This window comes from Myiozetetes cayanensis, unplaced genomic scaffold (genome assembly GCF_022539395.1).
Source record: "Myiozetetes cayanensis isolate MyiCay16 unplaced genomic scaffold, myiCay2020 scf5-8, whole genome shotgun sequence".
In the NCBI taxonomy this organism is placed as follows: Eukaryota; Metazoa; Chordata; class Aves; order Passeriformes; family Tyrannidae; genus Myiozetetes; species Myiozetetes cayanensis.
Genome location: NW_026087742.1, coordinates 33,131,172 through 33,155,043, shown reverse-complemented (window position 1 = coordinate 33,155,043; position 23,872 = coordinate 33,131,172). Strand labels below are relative to the sequence as shown.

Here is a 23,872-nt window from a genome sequence, read left to right as displayed (position 1 = left end):
GTTTTTTTTGTTTGTTTGTTTGGGTTTTTTTTTGTGGGGGGGAGGGGGTTTTGGTTGGTTGGGTTTTTTTGTTGTTGTTGATTTTGGGGGGTTTTTGTTTGTTTGGTTTTTTCAAAAAGCTGTTTTCTTCACAAAGGATGTTGAAATCATACATACATTCATGTACATGTTGATTTGGTGTTACAATCACATATATCACAGAAAGCCCCAAAGAATATTTATTTATCTTACTGCTCGCATTAAGGTAGGATCAATAGATGTCTAAGGCTCCACAACGTCTGTGCAAAGCACATATATAATACAAAAATCCCCATCCCAGCTACTTAAAAGTAGCAAATAGCAGGAAGGAAAATTGAAGCAGTGAGAAATTGTATTAGTTGGTTAAAGTCACACGGTACCAGTACATCGGGGGGAAGAGCATGCAGTGATACCACAAGGGGTCGTGGCTTTAAACTGAAGCAGGGTAATTTAGATTAGATATTAGGAAAGTAATCTTCACTGTGAGGGTGGTGAGGCACCAGAATGGATTGCTCAGAGAAGTTGTGGATGCCCCATCCCTGGAAGTGTTCAAGGCCAGATATGAGCAACCTGGTCTAGTGACAGATGTCCCTGCCCATGGCAGGAGGGCTGAAACTAGACAATTTTTAAGGTTCCTTCCAACCCAAAGCATTCTGTGATTCTATGAAAAAAACCACCCCAAATCTAAAGGATCAAAGCCCTTTCTATTGAGCAGTATGAATATGGTGTTTTGCTTCTGATAATTCACTGTGTGAACAGTGACCTTAGAATCATTTGGCTGATTAAGCCATTTCTCTTTCAGAAAAATACTTCTCATTTTCCTCTCATGATTCAAAGAATTCTGATAAATAACTGCATGTTTATTTCTGGCAACCAAAGGACATTCATAATGGAAGGACCTAAAAAAGGTAGTTCAAACAGAGATCATTCACAGTATTTAACACAGGAAGCTTGCATGGACAAGAGTATGGGCCAGTGTGTGTGATGTTTTAAAATCTGACTAATTACACAAAAGAGAATATGAAATCTTAAGTGGTTGAAGCCTGGAATATGCATACACACTTTTTTTCAAAGATATCGAGTTCTGGTGAAAACAAGCTTTCTTTATACAGTTTTTGTTTCATACCTTCTACAACTCTGCTTCACACAATTAGAGAAAAATCTGTCCGTACTGCTCTCATCTGCTGTCTTATTGCAATATCACTTCTATAACATCTTGGTTTTTTCTTTTCCCCTTGTTATGCCCCTCTTAGGCTTGGCAAAATCTTTCCATTATGATGCGACACAGCTCTACCCCTAGCCTTCCTCCCCCTTCCTTCCCTCTGCCTTTGCTGCATGGTTTCCAAAACACCAGGACCTGGCAGTGGCAGGGAGCTGACAGACCTTCCTTTCTCCAATTCCCAGTCCTATACCATCTCAGAGCTTCGAAGAGCTGCACACATCAGTGATCCACATCAGTGTTGCACCTGACCCTAACTGTGAGGTCTGATCCCTGATTGTGATGTTAATTATTATTATCCTGTATTAATTTTTTAATAACAAAAATGAGGAAACCTTTTTATCTACTGCTGTCACACTGACCATCACAGTCAAGCAGAGCAACATTACATTCGTAAACTGAGACAATGCTTTGGCCTTGTGCAGAGTGTTCATTCTCACTACCTGTAATTGACTAGTGACTTACTATTTCATTTTACTAAATGTTGGTATACTAACAAGTAAGCATTCCTCCTTTAATGAGATGTTCATTTATCATATCACATAATAAAATATCATTTTTCCTCAGTACAGTTATCCATTCTGCTCAAAGAAAGTATTTTGTCTGTTTATTTGACTATGGATTCCTTGGCATTTCTCGTTGATTGAATGTTAGCATTAACTGTAGAAGCAATGCTTTATTCTAATTTTAACACTGACTAAAATTTTAATGCATTTATTCTGCAAACATCATGTCTAACTTGTCATAAACTTTGAAATACATTTAATACAAGGGAACCTACTGGGAGTCAGGTTTCAACCTGACTGATGTATGCGTGAGTGCACTGGCTTATACATGTGCAACTGTATTTGTTTTGCAGGAACACCTCTGGACTTTAAGAGTCCTCTTTTTTTGTCTTTTGTAGAGGAATTAAAGCCTGCACACCAGGCAATGTTTTCTGCCTGCAGATAGGAAGCTGGAATTAGCATACAGGAATAATCTCTTATTTGAAAAACTAGTCTGTATTCTTACCATGACACCTGACATTTACTTTAAATGCACAGGAGTATGTCTCCTTTGTTTGAGAAATCTCATTGATTTCCAGAGCAATAATGTAGGACTGCTAATATGCTCTTTAGTTCTATAAGAGATATGATTATTCCTATCTGCTTGTTCATTTATACTTTGTCTCACATAATCTACTTGTCTCTCTTCCCTGTTCCAGGAGGTGCATGATTTACGTGCTAATAATCAAAACAAATCCTGAAAGCTGCATCTCTGTTCCACTTGCTACACCCAACACAGGCAACTCCATACTAGAAAGGTTTGCTTTGCATTCTGCTTTTAAAAATTATTGGTTCCATATTGAAACCACTTTTCTATAAACTATTACTTACAGCATTCGATGGCTCTCATTCATTACCATGAATGCTCCAGCTTTACAGTTTGTAAACAATTGCACTGTCAGGAGAGAGGAAGTATTCAAAGGCTCAGACAATACCTAAAAATAGCAGTGCCCCTAAGCCATGTTTCGAAATATCAATACACAGACAGCTAGTAGCAGGCATCCAAAATTACTTTATAGAAGACGCTTTTGAAACACGAAGTGGTCTGTAATATCTGTAAGAATAAATTCTTACCTTTAGTCATGGTCCAAATGCTGTTTATTTACATATAAATATTTATATATATTTCAGTTACTCGGTCATATTGAAAAATCGGTGTAATATTTCCGTCAAAACACTCTATCAAATAAGCTGAAATCCTAGTTTCTAAGAGATGGCTGGTAGCATACAAAATACAATTTAATCTGAATATCAACTGCAGAGAGAATAGCTATCAGACATCACTAACATTACAGCTTTGGAAATAGTACAAAAAGATTAAAAAAAAACCCTCAGGGCTTTGTTTTCAACCAATATTTTTCCTATTTTGAATACTTACAGCTAAGGTTGTTCATTAAAACCAAAAACTCAAAAACCCAATATTTTTGAATTCAAACATTAGAGTTTTCTTGGTTTTTAAACTATGCAAATAAACCATTAGGGAAGTTACTAATGAGATTGTATTAATAATGACCTCAAACACCCCTGAAGTGCATGCCTTTGTACACATAAAAATCTGTAAACCTCATGTACAGTTATTACACTTTGAAGATTATATGGCTTGAATATAAAGAAAAAATAATCTTTGAAGACATCTTTATTTTTTCCACCTTGCTATTAATTTTTTTGCTGTACATGAAGTCTACAAAAGCCCTCCCTAAGAAAAAAAAAAATTGTTTTAGGTATGAATCCATTACCTAATTGAAAAAACTATCAAGTTTTTCAAAAAATCTATTCTGACCAGCTCAATTATCACATAATCAACAGTGTGGAAAGGACTAAATGCCACTGAACGTAATTCCCTCTGTATTTCTTTAACCCTCCCAAATTTAATTTCTCATTCATAGGACCTGATAATTATATCCCTTCAGTGACTCCACAGTCAGTCAGACAGAGCCAGCATGCAGGGTACAAATGTCAGCATGTGCCAGGGATGCCTTGCAGGTAAAGCAGCTGTTTACAAAGTGCATCTCAAAAGCAATATAATGGGCCTCCTAAACACAGGACTCTACTGATGGAAACATGGTTCCTAAAAAAGGAAAAGAACTTTATTTTGATCTCAAAATTGTGTTAGCTATAAACATACTTAGCAGCATGGGCTCCACAAAAACATCAGAATAAAGCAAGCTTTAACATAATGAAATATTTAGGGCTGAGCTGATTACTCATTTCTGCTCAGCAGTGGAATAGGTTCACAGCCCCACTTTCCTATGTGAAATGAAATATGATTCCATATAAGTTGATTAGTAATAATTACAAGCTGATACTCTTCTACCCCCCTGAACAGCAGGAGACCTGTGGTGTCAATTGCAGATTTTTTGTGCTCTAATGATTCATGCACAATATATGCAAGTTGTCTGTGTGTCCAGCACAGATTCTGCGATTTATCTAAAAATTCATGTAGACAGATTGATTTCCAAATTTCAGTAGGAGTTAAAAGCTACAGGATGCCTTCTGAATTATGGAGCCCAGTAGACCAAGTCAGAGACATTATAATAGAATTTCTTTTCTTAAATCTCCATTGAGCAAATAATTTTTTCTTTCCCCTCTTTATTTTTTTCCATAATGACTAACAAATCACTGCTTCACCACCAAACTTGTTCTTGCAGTTCAGTTTTATTTCAAACATCATGAGTTGATTTGAAGAAAAGATGGGAATTTATTATGATTCTTTCTGTTGATTAGAGAGAAAAGAAAAAGAAATCCAAAAGGAGGGTGTTTAAGCACTGAGAATGGTTGTCAGGAATTCGTGCCATTTCCACAGCTGGTGATAGTCACAGCCTCACTGGGCAAGACACTCAGCAACCTGATCTACCTTAAAATTGGCCCTGTTTTGAGGAAGATGGCTGGATGATAAGGACTTTATTTATAAAACTATCTTCCAGATGACAGCCCTTAAGTCACATGCACCTTTACTGTAGCAATTTCATTATTCAGGCCAATTTTCAATAAATAATTACCATAGCTGACTTACACATTTTAAATAAAGACTAAAAATCTTAGATCTTAGATCTAGATAAGAAAGAAAACATTGAGACTTCTGAGAAAACCATTTCAGGCTTCACTGGATTATTTTACACATCTACCACTTTGTTTTATCACTGCACCATAGTACAGTTGTAACAGAAACCAAAATACAACAAGATGACATCTTTCCTCTGTGGAAACTTTGTATTCTCACTTTTATCACAAGAAAGAAATGCTTTGAAATATGACCTGAGAGCAGCCAATGACAAGTTATTACCCTTGCCAACTAAAGATTTTGAACAGTTCCACATTTCTGTGTGATGGGAGAAACATATCTGACATTTTACATAAACTATGCCAGTCAGCGCAAACAAAATCTGTGTTTCTGTGTTAAATACCAGCCTTTCTAATATTGTAAAGATGCAAGAATATTAACTGTGGTTGTGAATTATTCACATTTTACCCAATTATTTTAGTTATAATTGAGTTAGCCATGTACCCAGAGGTGTGCCTCTACAGTTAACACATTCATATACACAGATACACACCAGCACAGGATTAGTATTCTCTCTCAGTACTTCTTCATCCTTGGTTTTGGACACTGCTTCGTCAAAACGAACTCGTGCATACATTAAGAAAACAGACCAAGAGTTCACTGGGTATTTCCATGATTAGTGAGAACCATTTTACAGCTAACATGAGTAAATATTAACACTAGTCACGTGAGATGAATTGAAGAAATTGTATCCACTATATCTCTGTGACAGATATGCCCATTTCTAGGAAAACCAAACCTTTCAGCGTAAGTATCAAGAAAGGATCAGCGCTAATTTGAAACTATTTATTGCTTCATCTCACAGACTTAAACACTGCGGTATGCAAAACCACATCTAGTGAACAGCTATGTGTATGTGGGTAGTTCAGTGGTATCTGAGAGCTCTACAGGCAGCTTCAACAGAGAATCATCTTACCCTTCCACAGAAATGGTCCGCTGCAAGCTCACTGTGGGTGGACGCGTTGCAGTGCTGTGCTGGGAATGACTGTATGACCAAGGGAGAATAAAGAAAAGAATTTGTTAAAGAAATAGAAGTTTACGATGTTCTTATTGTCTCTAGCAGTTCAGCTAATGGCAAAACAGATACAACGATCAGATTGTTTTTCGTGTGTCAAGTATTTTGACTTTGGCGATGCTCATTTATTCAGCAAAGGGCTCAACCACACAATCTCTCTTCTTTAAAATCAGCTTTCATTTCTCATTAAGAGCAGATAGTTAAGAGAATAATTCCCCCTTATATTTCTTATTCCTTTTTTTAGTGTATATATATATACACACACACACAGAGTTTAGTAACTTAAAATAACTTAAATGCTAATTGTTCTGTTAAGTATACTAAACATAAAATGCAAATTTAATTTCAAAGCAGCAGGTAAAACAGCAAATGATGATGTTATCAATCTAATTCTCAGTGTTTCTCAGGCAGAATTCTCAGTGAAAGAAGACATTCACTGCTTAGAATTGCACCAGGATACAACTTCAACACTAGATCATCAGATTTTCAGTAGCTTGAGTCTTTCCACATGGAATTTTATCAATCTAAGACCAAACATTTAGAAAAAAAACCATTACATTTTCTAAGCAAAACACAGACTCTGTGAAAGAAAAGTCTTTTTGATTGAAAACCCTGAGGTCTAATGTCTTCTCAAATGTTATACTGACATGACTAGGAAACATAAAAAAATAATTACTGTGTTAAAACTACCCAATATGCATTAACTAAGGTCTTGTACCATTGTATAATAGTATTGTAAATATTAATGGATAACAACACAGCATCAGTCAAAGGCAGTTTTGCGATTATAAATTGTTTTCCTTATCCAAGACAATCTGTTTATATAAAATATTAAAAAGCAGAAGCATCTGGGTGTATCTTCTAATTAGTTTAAATGGTTACAGCATGTAGTGAGGCCCAGTATTAATAATGCAAATACACATTAAAAATAAATCTTTAGGTCAGTTTTATATCACTGATTGTACTAACTGCACACTTTGTCTTGTTTTCGAGCTTTGTATACATCTCAAGCTGTTTGTTCACAAGAAGTACATCTTATTTTCAATAAAAGCTAATTCATTTGACATTAGTGAGAAACATATCTATTTTACATGCATTTCATCCCGTAGCATAGCCAATACTATCTGACAGAAAAGATGTGATTTTTTATGTGTAGCACACAGGGTTGCTCTCATGCCACAGGACAAACAAAAGATCTGCTGCTTCCTGCTTTTTCCTGTTGTCACCATTGTGCTCATGTTTTATGGTAGTAAACTTCTGTACTCATCCTTACTCCGAGAAGTTTTTAGGAAGTTTTTGAAAAAGTATATTCCCTTACTAAGAAGAGCTACAGAGCTTTTTATCTGTTTTATAACAAAACATATTCAGGAGTATCATGAGTTTCTGGCACCATGGCGTGGACAGAATTGGACAGTTGAGTTGGATAAACATTGAAGAATATTTCAAGAATATTAGTTAAATCTTCACATTAACTTTGCATCTTGAAAATTATGTAGGATGTGCATTTTAAACTACCTTTTTAAATAGTGTTTATGCTTTTTTAAAAATCTAAAGTCTGAATTGTGGTTTGTCTTCGTTCTCCTCTCCAGATCTGGAAGGGAACATACATCCTCATGTTCCTGTACTGGTTTCCCACGCAAAATTAATAAGGAAGGCAATAGCCTCCCCCCTTAATTTCTCCCCTGTACACATGAGTCAGAAGTGGCACAGCAGAGCCATAACTACTCCACCTTTTCCCTGTGCAGCTTGACTCTTGGAAATTTTATTCTCTGAAGAGATGCAAGAATATGGCTGGTAAAAGGAACAAAAACACAGCAGAGAGGAGGGACAATGAGGTATGTCACAAGCCTCTAGTCACATTGTACATCAAGGTCTGTTCCAAAGAAGAGAATGGAAAAGCTGTGCCTGAGCTCTGCTGCTGATGCCAAACTCACAGTAAGACTTTAAACAAACAGTTCATATCCTTGCAACAGATGCTACATATTTTGTGGGAGAAAAAAAAATCTATTAACTAAGCATGGCAAGGTAGCAATCAAAGGTTTGATGGAGGAATTTGGTTTATTTCACAAATGTGTCGAGTTACGGTTTTCAAAGGAATGCTGTTTCAGGAAATGGAAGCAGAGGAATGACAGCTAATATGGCACTTTGCCTTAAAGCTTTTAAGCCATCTCCCCTGTTTCAAGATTTACTCCTGGTTGCAGCATAACTTTTACAACCAGAGCCAAAATATCCATCCAAGCACAACTGCCCAAACTGTCTTGAATTCTGAAAGTTTTTTTTCTTTTCACAAAAAAAGATTTCAGCATTGTGCTGTATTTTTACTACAGCAAATTTATTTCTGTAACTCTGTCCAGCTTCAAGTAAGCAAAATTACAAGAGCAATAAATGTAGGACTTTCAGCTGCTACATACTAAAACCAAATAATTTCCCATTTATCTACAAAATTAGCAACTGAAGATGACCACCAAAGCATATTGAGTAATAAGCACTTGGGATGTGACTGTTCAGATATTGCAAGTTAAAAGGAAAAATGGACTACATTCAACAAAGCAAATTTACAGAACAGTGAATTATTGCTCCTGCACAAAGATTCGAAATGTGGAAAGGGACTGGTTTGATCACTGTTATAGACTCCCAGGTCCCACAGTGATGCTGCAATTTATTGATGAATTCAACTACCTTGGAGGATTGATACTTAACACAGGCCACTGCATAAAACCTGAAGGTTATAACCTCTCTGTTTCTAAATATTTTGCATAGTGGATGACTAAAGACTAAACATTTTGTCACCTTCTTCTCACAATAGCCTTTACAGAACTAGTAAAAACTTTTAGATTTTTATAAAAGATCTTTGTTTGACATCACACACTTTTCTTTAACATGGAACAAATTACCTTTCCCAACATAGAACTTTTGAGATCTAAAGCTGATATTGACTGGACTCTCATAAATTTATTACTGGATTTCACTATTTGCATATGTTTAAAAAAATGGACAACCTTTTAAAAATGCAAATTATTATTGTTTAAAACATTTTATCTCTATTCAGATAGGTTGATGAAAATGTTATTTATCATCTCTCTAAGGAAACGTATCGTTGAAACACAAAACCAAAATGAGAGTGAACAGCATTTCTAGAAGTGATTAGGAGCACCAAATTACTTGATTTTGGGAGTCCAATCTAAAGGAATTCAAAATCCTGATTTTCCAAAAAAGGATATTCATCCCTTTCAGAAGACAAGGTGTGCAACATCTCAGCAGAAAGGTAATGTACCCAAAACTCACTAACCGCTCTCCTCAGCCACTTAGGAAATCATGTTGTGTTTGGTAACTATAAAATCCTGGAAATAAGAGCTTGAGTTGGAAAGAGCCCCAGAGAGAACATCTAGTTCCCCTCACACACTATTGTTATAACTGGGGCAAGAAGAAGCAGCAAATTCACAAAAGGAATATCCAGACAGGCTGTCAAAAGAAGAATATTCAGAGGGAAAAGCAGTTATTGGGAAAATAAAATGCATTTCAGTGGTGGAGTGAAAAAAAAAGAGTAGGATAGCAATATTTTCCATTCATCAGATGCTCTATTGAGTACTGTAATCCCATTAAAAGTATGAATTGTATCAATTATTTCAATTCAGTATTGTCCTGAAATTACCAAATCTGCTAAGCACTAGATGTCATCAGCATCCCTCACTGGAATGACTACATCACCAAGCAAAGCTGTGCAAGGTACCTTACAACCCACTCCTTCCAAGTGAGGAGCTCAGCTATCTGCAATATTCCACCCATTCAAAAACTTTTTCCAGTCCTAGGGATTTGTTACACAGCATTCAAATAAAGGCTCCTGTTCATGAAAATAACTGAGAACTGGTGAGATGAAAACTCCTTTTTTGTACATAATTATAAAAATCAAGTTTGATGCTTGATTCAAGCCTATGCCTTCTAAGGTATTACCATGAATATAACGACACCTAAAACTCTAAAACACAGTTTAATCATTGCTTGACCAATTGGATATTTTCCCTGAAGAAAAGAATCTCACATTCTGTAAAATACTAATTTTAAATTAATTCCATTTTATTTTAGTTCATTGAGACAAGGGGAATATACTATTCTTGTAAGACAATTCATAAGAGTGAGGGAACAAAGAATGAGACTATAAATGAATAATAAGGGACAAAACTGGAAGCAGAGAATCCAAGCTTTCTTTTTTAAAGGGTTTAAGTTGCTTTTTGTTTTAAACTTATTTCTTATGCAAGGCGTGACATTTCATGACTTCATTAAATACTAAAAACAGAGCAGCCTGGTGTCCACATATTTTTAAATATATTTATTATGAAAATAATATCAATAAGTATTAGAGTAACAAAAAGGTGAGTAGCCAGCCTCCTTAGTTTCAACTCTGTTCTAGCCCAAAGATGCTCTGAAACGCACTTCTGCTGTTTGGACGATGCTGAAACTGGAGATCCCTTGTAGGGACCACATGAACTACCACCTTCATTTCCCAAATGACACTTTCACCAGTACACAGTATGCCAGTGCAACTTCTATCTGGAATGAAACAGTCATGTTAGGGAAATATTTAATGTGTTTTAAACTTCTATAATGCAAAAATACTGACAAACCACCAGTAAGACCAATCAGACTGAATGACACTCAAATCACTTCATCCCAAAGTCTGCCTGTTGCATTGACAGTAGAAGAAAGATGGTTTTTACAATCTGAGTTTTTTTTCCTTTTTTCTTTAATTTGTAAAAAACCAAGACACACTGTCTTTAAAAACAGAGTACTAGAAAAGTCCTTAGTTTTCCTCTTCCCCTCCCCACCCCGCTATCAACAAAAACAGTTGTCCTCTATTTGCTATAGCCCTGATTTAGGAAACCTTTTGTTTCCATATATCTTTATTTTGACTAGTCAAAACTGGCAGCTTAAAAATTATTTGCTTCCTAAATCAATTGACCTGCAGCTTCTCATAAAGAAGCAGTGAAGCAGCCAGTGGCACAGGCTGGGTAGAGACCTCTCTGAACACTGGCTTCAGAGCAGCATTCTTCAGGTCCCAATTCTGAAACTTCCACAAAGAAGAAAAGTATACAAACTCCTATGTCTATCAATACATTCTCTGCAGCAAGAAAAATCCAAAACAAACAACAAAAACACCCCATAAAACTAGAGCTCTGAGTTATTCTTTGTTATTCACAATACTACAAGAAAAAGGAGAGATAATATAATATTGGAAAAATTCCACTGGAGACCAATAAAGGGAACACTAATACTGTTTGATTTTATGATGTATTCTCAGCATGTTTTTTCTTATGTCAAGGACTGAAGGTAGCACTGCAGTTGTTTATAAAGCTTCTAAGCCTTTGCTTTGATGGATATAAGAGTTTAAGAAGGCAACATGCTTTAATACCATTAATGTGGAGTTTTAATTCAGCTCAATGAAGCGAAACCAGCTTTTCCTGATGCTGCCAACAGCTAAACTTCTAACTTAAATGAGTTTTTGCACTCCTATGGGATTAATTAGAAGACCAGAGATTGCTTTTTTTGGTATTCTCAGCTACAAACAGTTTGATAATATCCAGTACTGACAGTTACTGACCCATATTAGAAGTGTCAAACTAACCAGACAGTCTCCCATCAGATGCAAATAGGAAGCTTCAGAGGATAGGACTTTCAACCCTGCTTCAGTCAGACCACCCTCAGGTAACAAAGCCGAACATGAGATGTAATATGGTTTTCATGCACAGGCACATGCAGGGAGGATTTCAGCAACATAACTCAATTTTTAAAATGGCATCTGTATGTCTATTCTATAAATAGCACTGCCAGTGGAAAACAGAAAAGAAACAAAATGAAGGATTAGGTTATCACTCCTTTTCTTTCTTCTCTGCCTCCCTCCCTTCCCTAAACAGTATTCACACAGAAGTGGCTAGTGACTTAAAATACTAGTGGCTCTGCGACTTAAAATATTGGAGTTATTGCAGCCCTAAACTAGCATCATACAACAATAAGGAAGAATGCAAGGTGAAACTGTGACTCATAGGTATGCTTCAGCTCCTGGAATAAAGCTAATTATCCACCTTTGTTAGTGGTATGCTTAAGTCAGTACCTATCATCAAAGTGGTGAAACATCCACTGACTTCAAAACTACTTTTTTATGGCTGAGGTAACTGCAGGAGATAATGATAACCTTTCAAATATAAAAAGTATGTTTACTTGAGAGGAACTTTTATTTCAGCTTGAGACTATAGTCCTTAATACAGCTGAAGACATTTGGAAAGAAGTGAGGGGAAATGAAAGTGATTAGAAATGCTGTTTAATGGAGTAGAGTGGACAGGATATACTTTTGATGCAGTTCCACATGTAGTGTGGTTCCCATGTGGTTAATACAGACTTACACAGTACTGTGAAGAACACAGCATTGAGTTAACTAGGTATACCAAGTGAAAACCATTAGAAAAAATACTGACAAATTGATATAAACTGAAGAGGAAGAAATTTTAGGAATAATTAAGACCTGTTTTAATCAATCAGACATAGTACCTTGCTTCTTTGGGAAGTTCTTCTGTTCTAGATGTCACTGTTAGATACTGATTTACTTTATAACCTACCTTTTTAAATTTTGTTTAAACTCCTACCATTTATCCCATCCTCCTCTTAACTTACTATGTTCCTTGTTCGTATCTTCATCTCCTACTTTGGACAGACTTGGGTTTTCAGAAGTGGGGTGCCTAACTCTAAACATCATTCCAAGACATTCTATTACAGTTATAAAAAAGTGATCTCAAGTCTTCCTACCAGCCTCTCAGTTATAATATTACTATTGTTGTTATTATTGTTATTATTGTTATCATTATTATTTATGATACTGTAATGAATATGAGGAACTATAAGGCTTCTTCTGGGAGATTAAATACTCCCTTGTGAAGTTAGCTTGAAAATTATACCAGCTGAGGACTGAGGTTTAAATGTCAAAGTATTTGCAAGAAGTGAAAAACATGTAGGTCTGTAGAAAAAAAGAAAAAAGGGATAATGGTAGAAGAAGGAAAATCCAGCATTCTTAGTTGCTTAAGCAATACTGGATGGAAATAATCCATGAACATAACAACTTGGGTTGGCTCTCATTACAGTTGTGGAAGAAGACATAGGTCTACTTTCATGAATTTAAATAGAGATAATTTATTTAGAAATTACAAAAAAACTTCCTGATGCACTTTGCATGGTCTCCCAATTGCCTACAGCTCGCAGTACCTGGTACCAGGCCTGATACAATGCTGAGCTTTCAGTTCCTCATGGAGAAAGCACCTGTCACCCTCCTTCCTACTCTTTGACATGATGCTTATGTAGTTCAACATCAGTAAGGTTTTCTGCCATGCTTCTATACTTAAATGTTGTACCTGATTTACTTTTCACTATCACTCCTAATTCTCTCTGGCATTAGTGCTTTCCAAGCATTACCACTCCAATGAATTGCACAAGGTGTAAGACAACTGGAGACGGTTTAATTTCTGTGTGACAGAACAGTCACTCTTACTGGGTAAAAACAAATCATCTTCCCCAAAGGAAAACACAAAGGACAGTACAGAAAAATGTCTTAATCAGTCAGGTCTTCTGTGATATAACAGAAAGAAAGGTGTGCTTGTCATGGTTTTGCCCACCAGCCAGCCCCTGGGGCTGAGGATGGTTTTGTCCAGGTGGATTTTCGGAGAAAAAGCCAATCAAATCTTTCAGTAATGCCTTTGCTAATTACATATTTAAGAAAAATGGAAGGGAAGCTTGTGGTACAGGTGAAATTAGGAGCAGTAGCCATGTAAGAGAGGCAGCAGGCTCCAAGGAGGGCCAGGGCCCCTCCTCCCCTGGCCCTGGGCCGGGGGCAGGTGTGGCACTGAAGCCCCTCTTCTCTCCTATAAGAGAGTAGAGAAAAAAAAACTTTAGAGAAGAACTGACTGCTTGGATGACAAACACTGCAGAAGGAATTCCGGCAGAGACATAAGGGACCTCCAAGGTCAAAGCTGGTAGCCAGAAGAGAGAGAAGTTAGAACGGGGGGCTGTTTCTCCCCCCTTTCACTCTCTTCCTTCAGCAGGGAAAAGACTGAAAAATAAATCCCTGCCACCTATGGAAGTTTGCTGGGGTGAGGAGACCCCCATGCTGCTCGTGGAAGAGCCTACACTGGAGTAAGTTGATGCATGAAGAAACCAAGACTTTATGAGAGACCTGAGGTGAAGCAGAGTCCTGTTGAAGATTTGTGACCCTGAGGAAAACCTACGCTGGAGTGAGATGGCCCGGGTAGGATGTTGGGATCTGTGTGAAAGATCCGTGCTAGCGCTAGAAATTTGTGACCCTGAGAGAGACGAGACTTATGCCAGAGCGAGACGGCCCGGGTAAGATGTTGGGATCCAAGTGAGGGATCCATGCTAGACCCATGTCAGAGACGTCTGTCAAGGACTGTTCTCCCCTGGGGAGGGACCTCCACAAGAAACAGGGGTGGACTCAAAAGCCATTATCCCCTGTGACTCTGTGGTGAAGATCCATGGCAGGCAAGTGTCCCCTTGCAGTCCATGGAAGAGAAGACCTTCAGGGACTGGGTAACTCCCCAGCCTCTGGTCTTAGCCCAGGAGAGGAGTAGGCCCAGCCCTGAGGCCAACAAAGAGATGTAGAGAAAGAGTTCCAGCTGCAATGAAAAGGAGTTGTCATCCTGAGATAACAGAAGAAGAGCTTTAGAGTGCTGCAGAGTTATTGAAAAGACCTGGAGCTCTGAGAATGGAGAAAGAGACTGCTTCTCCTCCTGGACTGATAAAAAGGGGCGAGAGGTATTTCTGTAAATACACAGTACTTTTTACCTAAATAGAATTATTGTAGATGTAGTTCTTTAGTTTTATTTTGCTAGTAATAAATATTCATATTATTTTCCCCAATCAGCTCTCTTTTGTCTGCATAAACCTTCTCTCAACTAATAGTAATTGTGTGAGGGGTGAGAGCAAATTGACCCAGAGCAAAACCCCGACAGTGCTATAGAAAAAAACTTCTATTAAGGTTGTCTGGAGACACTAAATAATCTGAACATGTTGAAACAGTTCAGAGGCAGAGTGCCAAAGCTTGTGGCATTGGAAAGAGTTATTGGCTTCTTCCAGTCATTCTATATGGCTGGAAGGAGTTATTCAGCTTTTCACTCATTTTATGTGTACATATTGGGTTTGCATGACAAGGTTTTCGTAGCGGGCTACAGGGTTATCTTCTGTGAGAAGCTTCTGGCAGCTTCCTGCATGTCTGACAGAACCAGTACCAGCCAGCTAAGTCCATCAGCAACACTGTAGTGCCTCTGGGATAGTGTATTTAAGAAGGGGCAAAAACTGCAACCAAAGAGAGAAGTGAGAATTTGTGAGAGAAACAGCCCTTCAGATACCCAAGGTCAGTGCAGAAGGAGGGGGAGGAGGTGCTTCAAGTGCTGGAGCAGAGATTCTTCTGCATCCTGTGGTGCAGACCATGGTGAGGCAGCTGTGCCCCTGCAGCCCATGGAGATCCATGGAGGAACAGAGGTCCACCTTCAGCTCACGGAGGACCCCATACTGGAGCAGATAGATACCCAAAGTAGGCTGTGACCCCATGAAAAACTCATGCTGGGGCAGGTCTGCTGGCAAGGCTTGTGACTGCAGGAGACGCACCTTGTGGCAAGCTGTTCCTGAAGGACTGCACACTGTGGAAGTGGTTAATGGAAAAGACACATGTTTGGAGCAGCTTGTGAGGAACTGAAGCCCTTGGTAAGGACCTGTAAGTTGGAAAAGTTCATGGAGGACTGTTTCCATAAGGAAGGACCTCATGCTGGAGTAAGGAAAGAATGTGAGAAAGCAGCTGCACACACAGAATAGGATGAGCTGACCACAACCCCCCATTCCCCATCTCCCCATATTGCTCAGGAAAAGGAGGAAGAGAAATTGGGAGTGAAGTTGAGTGCAGAAAGGAGAGAGGAGCTGGGGGAAGGTATTTTAAGGTTTGGTTTTATTTCTCACTACTCTCCTCTGATTTAATTGACAATAAATTAAATTAATTTCCCCCAGTTGAGACTGCTTTGCCTGTGATGGTAACTGGTGAGTGATCTCTCCCTGTCTTTATCTTAACCCATGAGCCTTTCCACTATATTTTCTCTTTTCAGCCCAGTTGAGGAGGAGAGGGATAGAGTGGCTTATGTGGGTACCTGCTGTCCAGCTAACATGAACCCAGCACAGTCAGGATTTTTCCTATTACAAATAAAAAGCAAGAATATGTGCATAATATGTGCATACATGTATTAGTCTTTTGCAGAGAGTATGTAGCACAATTTCCATCAGTAACTGTTCTGTGGCAGCTGCAACACACAGCACTTACCACTGTCCCATAAACTCCACATCTGATGTATTTCTAGAGCTGTGCATTGCTTCCATAATGAAACATATTATTGCACAGAAAACCTATTGGGTTTCTGTGCAAGCAACAACACAGATATCTGCACCAATATTGCTTTCCAGTTTAAGCAAATACTGAAAGACATTTGCAAGGACTTGAAAAAAAAAATCCACTTCGAAAGGCAAAACTTTGATAGAAATCAAGGAATATTTCAGCAGTTTTACAAAAATTCATATGGGCGCAATAGAAAGAATCATATAGGATTTGCAGTCAAAAAATACCAAATTTCTCATCAGACATGTATTTAACAGTTGCATTGGTGGGAAAAAAAGAAAAGGGGAAAAAAAAAGGATAAAAGAAATTATTACAGAAGTATTCCAGGAAGGAAATTGCTCTTATTGTCTAAAGAAAAAGGTCACCTAATCTATAGTCTGTGAATACAGCATAAATGCTGAAATACTGTAAACTAGTAAATTATTCACAAAAATGCTAACAGCCAGTAAGTCTTGAGTCTCAGAAGGTGTTAAGACCAGAATTTTTAGATGCCCTGGTTTATTATTGTCAATAGAACTGGATGAAATGGATTACTTTTGTCAAAATTCAATTTTATGGGAGCTATGTACTCAATAGGAGCATAAGAAAACAAATGGTTAAACAGACATCTGAAAAATGTGAGAGACCTCACATTTTCATGTACTTTTCCACCACAATCTATACAAGTTCATTTAAAGTTAGGAATTCCCTTCAGGAATCACAGACACCTAATTCCAGGATGCAAAAAAGATGAAGTATAATGTGCTTTTAACACAGAACCCTGTTAGAGCAATCTTGTCATTAGTAAAATGGACAGAGATTATATCAGTGGTTACACTGATCTTGCAATACTGCATTTGGTGCCTAGAAAAGCTTAGTTTTGCTTTCTCTTTTCAAGGGAGGGTTGACTTTCTTTGCACTGAAGATGACACTTGAATAATAATTCATAGTACTTTTGCACTGCATCTGCTTGTTTTTTCAAGAGTAGGGAAATCAGAAATAAATAAGCCTAATGACAGGCTTAAAATAACATCAACCCATTAAACTAATTTTGCCAAGTTTCTATCCCTCTCCATCCAAAGAAAAACAAGTACATAAAATTCTTTTCATGCTAGAGTCATTGCAGTAAATTTTACTCATTCAAGATAAAGCATATGAAAAATAACAATTACTTTAAATGATTTAAAACAAACATTTCTATGTGATGACATTCTGTATCATTATATTTGCATAATAAAAAAACATACAGAACTTTGTTTTAATATTTTTAATAATAATTTTTTCAAGAAGTTTTAATATTGTTTCTTTATAAGAACAAGGTTATTTCCTCTGTGCTTACTCACTTTCATGTATGCATTGCACTGAATTACAGTAACTGTCACAGTGAAACAGGTAGAAAAGGAGTACATTCAGCTTCCACAGAAGTGGCTCATTAAAACAAAAAGAACTATCACATCAGAAAGAGCATTAATTGATGATACTGATTTAAAACCCGTCAGAACAGCACACTCGATATTGCAGTGACTCCTGGTACTGTGTTTACGGCACCTGTGTGATACCTTCTGATAATGTTATCCCTCCTATTTGGATATACATTATCTCTGTGCAAGCTAGGAATATGGGTTCAATGTGATCTTTTTTTAACATAGCAGATGTGAGGAAGTAATCCTACATAAGCTGCTATTCAGTCTCACTTTCTCTCTCATTCAAAGCAGCCCAGCATGCAAGTGTGCGTTTGCAGCTATACCAAACACAAACCGAAAAATCCTAGAAAAATACACAGAGAGAGAAAAAGCAAATGCAGAAATAACATAACGCACATAAACAAACAACATTCCAACAGAATACAGATAAACAGCAGAGAATGGTAATTTGAAAATGTAGAAATATAAAGAATGTGTTGTCAAAAGGAAAGGCGAATAGTGAAGAAATTCAACGGTTTAGGCTCTTCTGTTTCTAATCTATTCGATATGAATCATGAATCTTTCTTAATCTGATAGAAATTACAATTACTGAGCATTTCATGGGAAATGTTCACTGTTTTACACCTTGAGGTCTAAGGATGAAGGATACACTAGAACTAATACGAAAAAAAATTAAAAATCTATTACTTTTTTCTCATTCTGGGGTTACTCACAGGGGGAGTGTCAGGTATAAACATCTCCCACACAAGATCACTGTAATATTATCCAAGCAAATTAGTAATTAATTTTGCCTGTCTTTGATTATAGGCCATAGATTGGATCACATGAATTATGGGGTAGATAGATTATTAATATGTTCCATTATGTCAATCCTTATACTCCTAAACTCACATATAAACCACCATTTATTTATAGGTGCTTGTTAAATTCAATCTTTGAATAGATATTTACCTAATAAGTAAAGAACTGTGAAAGGAATTTATGAAGAATTTTATTCTAAACCTGTGGTAGGTCATTAAGGTGAACTGTTTAGTTACAGACTTGATAGATAAATCATTTGCTTGGAATCTGGTTTTAGAAGCTTTGCAAAATTATCAAGTGCTTACACATGACTGAGCTGATAAACAGTCAATTTGTGATCCTTCTGGGAACTGACTTAACGTCACCATGACACTTACTGGCATCAGTCCTGAACAACAGCCTGAGTTTCCTTCACTAAACTTTTCAAGTATTTGTTATAGGTTAGAGACAATGTCTTATAATTACAACCTTCTCATCAGTCAACCAGCAAACCCCAGGTTCTTGGGTTATTTCAAGGTTACTTTACTGTGAAGATACCGCCATGGTTCTTTGACTTTCAGGTTTCATTTACTAGATAAAGAATTTTATCCAGAAGTAAGTCTCTCTTTGCTGCTACCAACTAATCATTTCTCTCTGCAAGTACCTTTGTACTTTGATTCTCAAATGTTTTGGCCAGAACCAATTGCACTGGGTACACTCAGATTTAAAATAATGGTGCTTAAGAGAAGACATCTGAATAACAGACATACAGGGAAGCACAAGGAAACATGAATCAATCAATACAAATGGTCACAGCTGGATTTATACCAGTAACTCATCTAACCTTAACTAGCGCTAAAACCCAAATTCCATTGTCATTTAGCACTGCAAAAAGAAATAGCCATGTGAGGAAGCTATTTTTGAAGATGAGTATCTTGTGTTCATATTTATCCTGTGCACATAAACTGAGCCCTGCAGCATTTTGTTTCAGTTCTCGGAGAATTATTTTTGAAGGACAAAGCAGTTCTGCTTAATACCCTGAATACCCTGAAATCTGTGAACACAATGTATGAAATACGGATTTCTTAGATGATACAAAAAAAATGATGGAGGGTAAGCCCATGCATTGGATGGTCATCCATATTTTCAAATCTAGAATTCACTAGATTGGCAGAAAATTCCATGGCAATAGGCTCTTGTGTTTAGAATTCCTTTAATGCACTACTTTATTCCAAGCTATGCCTCTCTTCCAACTTATCAGGGAAGTCTACAATCATAGAAAATACTTGTTTAAATAATAATATTTTTTAACCAATTGAATTCTGCATATTGGGTAAATACACATCAAGAAACCCAAAGAAGGTTCTTTCACTTGTTACTTCTGGATTCAAAACACACATTTTTGTACCCAAGTTAAGTGGAACAGTTTCATTGCTCGTTTTTTGTTCTGGGCCAAAGACAGGCCTGGAGACATTCTACACCTTTCAGGCATCTAAAATAATTCAAATTTGTATCTTAATAAACTTATGATAAGTAATTAGCTACAGAATCCTTTTATATATCAATCAGAGACACATCAGTCACAAACAAAACCTATGTCCTTTAAATGTGAATGTAGAATGTGTAAATTAGTACTGAAAAAGATTTATGTATTTTGTTGATGGCAGTTCAGACCTGCTAAGAATTCTTACAGTAAATGCTACACTCTGCACACCTTGGATTGAGAACAGAGGTAAAACTGCCATCATTGTACAGAAGAAAATGTAACAAAATTTCTTTTCACACTGTACCTCTTCTTATTCTCTATATAGAGACTGGTTTAAGCCTTGAGTGATGAAATAGTAATATAATTTAAAATAAATTTATTAAGACCTATTTTAATTCCCTTTGTTTTTCTTGGAAAATTTGAAATGTAAACATGAAAGCTATATATGGACAAATTAAAGAAGTCCAATGTGGCAACATTACAGCATATTCTATCCTAGTGGAGGATAATTTTTATAAAAATCCTACCTCTTACTATATAGTGTTTATTTAAAACCAAAATTTTATATTGCAGCATTGTGTTCTAAAGTTAATTCCTCAGCAACAGTCCATGCTGCTGGATTAAAGTCAACAGCAAAAAGATTTACCAACTTTTTAAGAATTTATTTGCCATGTGATGCTATTCTTTATGAATGATACATAGTAGTACTTTCAAATACATTGAGAAATAATTGTTAAAATGCTACAAACCATGATGTCATGTGGTTTGGGAGTCAGCCTCGACATGAAACCTGCTTATAATACTGTACTTGCATGTTTATTCCTGGTTTAGCTCTAACAAAGTCATGTAACTTCTCCTTCGCTATGATTTGGTTTTGGTACTGTACTGATCTTCCTTTGTGGACACCTACTGCGTAATCCCACTTTCGTCAAAACACAAAACTCTACCCCCTTCTTGTAATTAATTCAAATCACTACAGTATCGTACAAGATCGTATCAAGAAAAAAATTAAGAAAGCCAAGGAAAAGAAATCAGTTGACCATGATTCCTGTGTTCTTATCATTGCCAGTATGGCGTGAATCTTGAATTTTTTATTCCAAAGAATAACCTCAGAGTACCCTAGCTGAAAGACCCATTCTGTAATCCATGGCACACGAACATGAATGCTAATTGTTGAGTGATGACTACAAAAAGTACCTGGAAAACCAGGCAAAATCAACTAGGAAAAAAACCCTAAAATTTCCATCAGGAGTAAATTTCCCTCTTTGAAATTTCCTCTCATTGGTATGTCCACAGCATTTAGAAAGGGAAATATGCAGTCATTTGAACCTCAAGATCCTAGACAGCACCTGTGATTTCAATGACACTCATGAATTCATCACTTACTTTGGATGTCTTTGTAACACAAGAATCTTTATACACTTCGACTAAAATAGTATAATATAGGAAATGGTTGTAAACATTTGGTATGAAAAATTGGCAACATTCATTCACACTTCTGAATCTGAAATGTCAAAATCAAATTCTCTTCTGCATGGTGTAATGACAGTACTATGTGAGTTTGTATTCCAACCAAACCTGTATGACTTCTATTTCTAACCAAGCCTGTATAGCCATGCTCTTGCCACAGGTACTACATAAGTCCTCCTACCTGCAGCTCTTAGTCACTGTATTTTGAATAGGCTCACAGTTCTGATTAAAGTTTATGCAATCTGCATCAGTTCAGTAACTGAACGCATGTTGCTGATTATACCCAAGTCAGCTGTAATCAATGTGGGCATTTACTGAAAGCAGGTTAGACTGCTTCATCAGCTAACCTACCTTGGCTAGAACAGCTCAGGACTATGGTCTTGCACTGGGCTGCACAAGTGCACCATACTATCAGCAGTAGTGACAAGTAATATTTGGCTTCTGCATTGAGTACTCCACCCATGTAGGCTGCAGTGCATTTCAGGTGCACATGCTGATATGCTTTCTCTTTACACACTGTAACACATTATGATGGCTCCAGTCTGCTTTTTAGGAAAGTTTGTAAGGATACAGTCATTGATATTCAGAATTCTGATGTCAGAAATCAGTGTAATCAAATAAAAAGCAATTTTTGATGTGCAAATCCATATACACAAATGTACTCTCACACTGTAGAGTTGTATTCTTTTCCCTGCTCTCCACTTCATCAGTGTAGTGTTTTCAACAGTATAAAAGAAAGAACTATAATGATCCTCAAAAGATGCAGTAAGCACCTCCGAGGACCTCCAATTATCAGTGGAATGATGCATTTTCTATTTGGTGTATGGAAATACTTTGGAAAAAGACATTGTCTATGCATCTCCTTGGGAACCGTAATGTTTCTGTTCCTGTATTTCCTTAACAGTATTGAAATATCAATTTTGAAAGTCAAACTAAAACTTCTTCTTCCATTTGTCAGCTAAAAAATGTATTTTAACACCTTTCATTGACCTTTCTTTTTCAGTAGTTTTATGCACTATAAGCATTATTTAAAAAAAAAAAAAAATCACATAAGCTAGCTCCTTCTAGTGCTATTCTTTAAAAATGAAATAAAAGCCTTTTAAAGAATTAATTCTTTTAAATCCCAAAACATTAACAAGTTCTACATGCAAATTTACAATGACAACTTGGCTAAATTTGAGTTCAACACAAAAAGGTCAGTTGCATAACTAGACTTTCACAAAATTTAGGGATGTTTAGAGCTTGTAACTCTTTCTGCACACCTAATGTGTAGGGTTTTTTCATTTCTTTCTTAGCAAAACAAAAAGAAAACCTTTGTCCAGGGACTTTATATTGATACAGCAGCTTATAATGACTATGGCTTTCAATGAATTTCTATGTCCATTTGTCATACTACTGCAAATTGGCACTGAATGCCTCTTCATAAAGACATATGTTTTATCAAGGGCAGTTTTCTTCTTGGCCTTTTCAATGTTTCGTCCCAAAAACTCAAGCTCAGGACTTTGCATTTTCCCTGTATTTGTGTGTAATAATTAAGTATCCCTCTTTCTGCCCTCCCTTTCCTTCATTCCCTGTCCCCTGACCAACCTATACTACTTAATACAGTCTAAATGCTCTGATACTGAACAAGCTATGTTGAGGTACAATAACAGTATAACTTACATGCTGAAATTTTAACTCTAAAACTCCCCCCCCCCTTCACTTTTTCAGTTTGAAAACAAGGTTTCAGTATTTTCAAACTTCCAAGGATTTTGGTTCAGGTTCCAACGTCCTTCATAAGTAGTAGTAGGAAAGACACCTTCTTGTGTGGGGACATTGATAATAATCATAATGATAATAATTCAGAATAGCTTTCATTTTTTGTGGGTTTTTTTCTTTTTTTTAAATTACATTTAAGAAAAATTTTAGATGCAAGCATTGATGCAATATAGTGATAGGTGAGCTCTACAACCTCAGAGTTGCACAGTAGGTGTCTCAAATGCCTCCAGTAATGAACAAATGTTCTTAAACATTTCTGTTTTCCTCCATAGTAAAGCTTTGTTATTTCCTGCAGAAATACACTCTTAAAACATTGAACTAACATATGAAAAAAAACCAAAGCTCTTGAAGAAGCTTTGGAGTTGGGAGAAACTGATTGCAAACAGACACAACCCTAGTCCACTAGGATAACATAAATTATCCTTCCAACTCTGAATGTATATTCTGAACCGAAGTGGAATCTACAACAGAAATTTTTAAGTTTTGAAGTCATATTTAGATCTCATGTAGGCTACATATTTAGGGGTTTAGATCACAAGGAAAAAAAAAAGTAAAAAGTTAAGTACTTTTTAAGGAAACATCAGAAAGGTTTGGGTTTTTTTAAATTAAGTATTTTTGTGCTTCTGACTATTCCATTAATTAGTATTTTATATTTTTTAACAGAAGAAGTAAAGTGCTGTGAAAT

General features: G+C 36.6%; 1 protein-coding gene across 24 annotated transcripts in view; it reads right to left on the bottom strand.

The window, feature by feature from the left end:
- DLG2 (discs large MAGUK scaffold protein 2) overlaps positions 1-23,872 on the bottom strand; it is a 996,215-nt gene that overhangs the window by 222,277 nt on the left and 750,066 nt on the right. For all 24 annotated transcript variants that reach the window (XM_050332274.1, XM_050332275.1, XM_050332276.1 and 21 more), the window contains one exon: positions 5,760-5,828. In XM_050332274.1, coding sequence (XP_050188231.1) covers positions 5,760-5,828 — 69 coding nt within the window. The remainder of the gene's footprint in view (positions 1-5,759; positions 5,829-23,872) is intronic.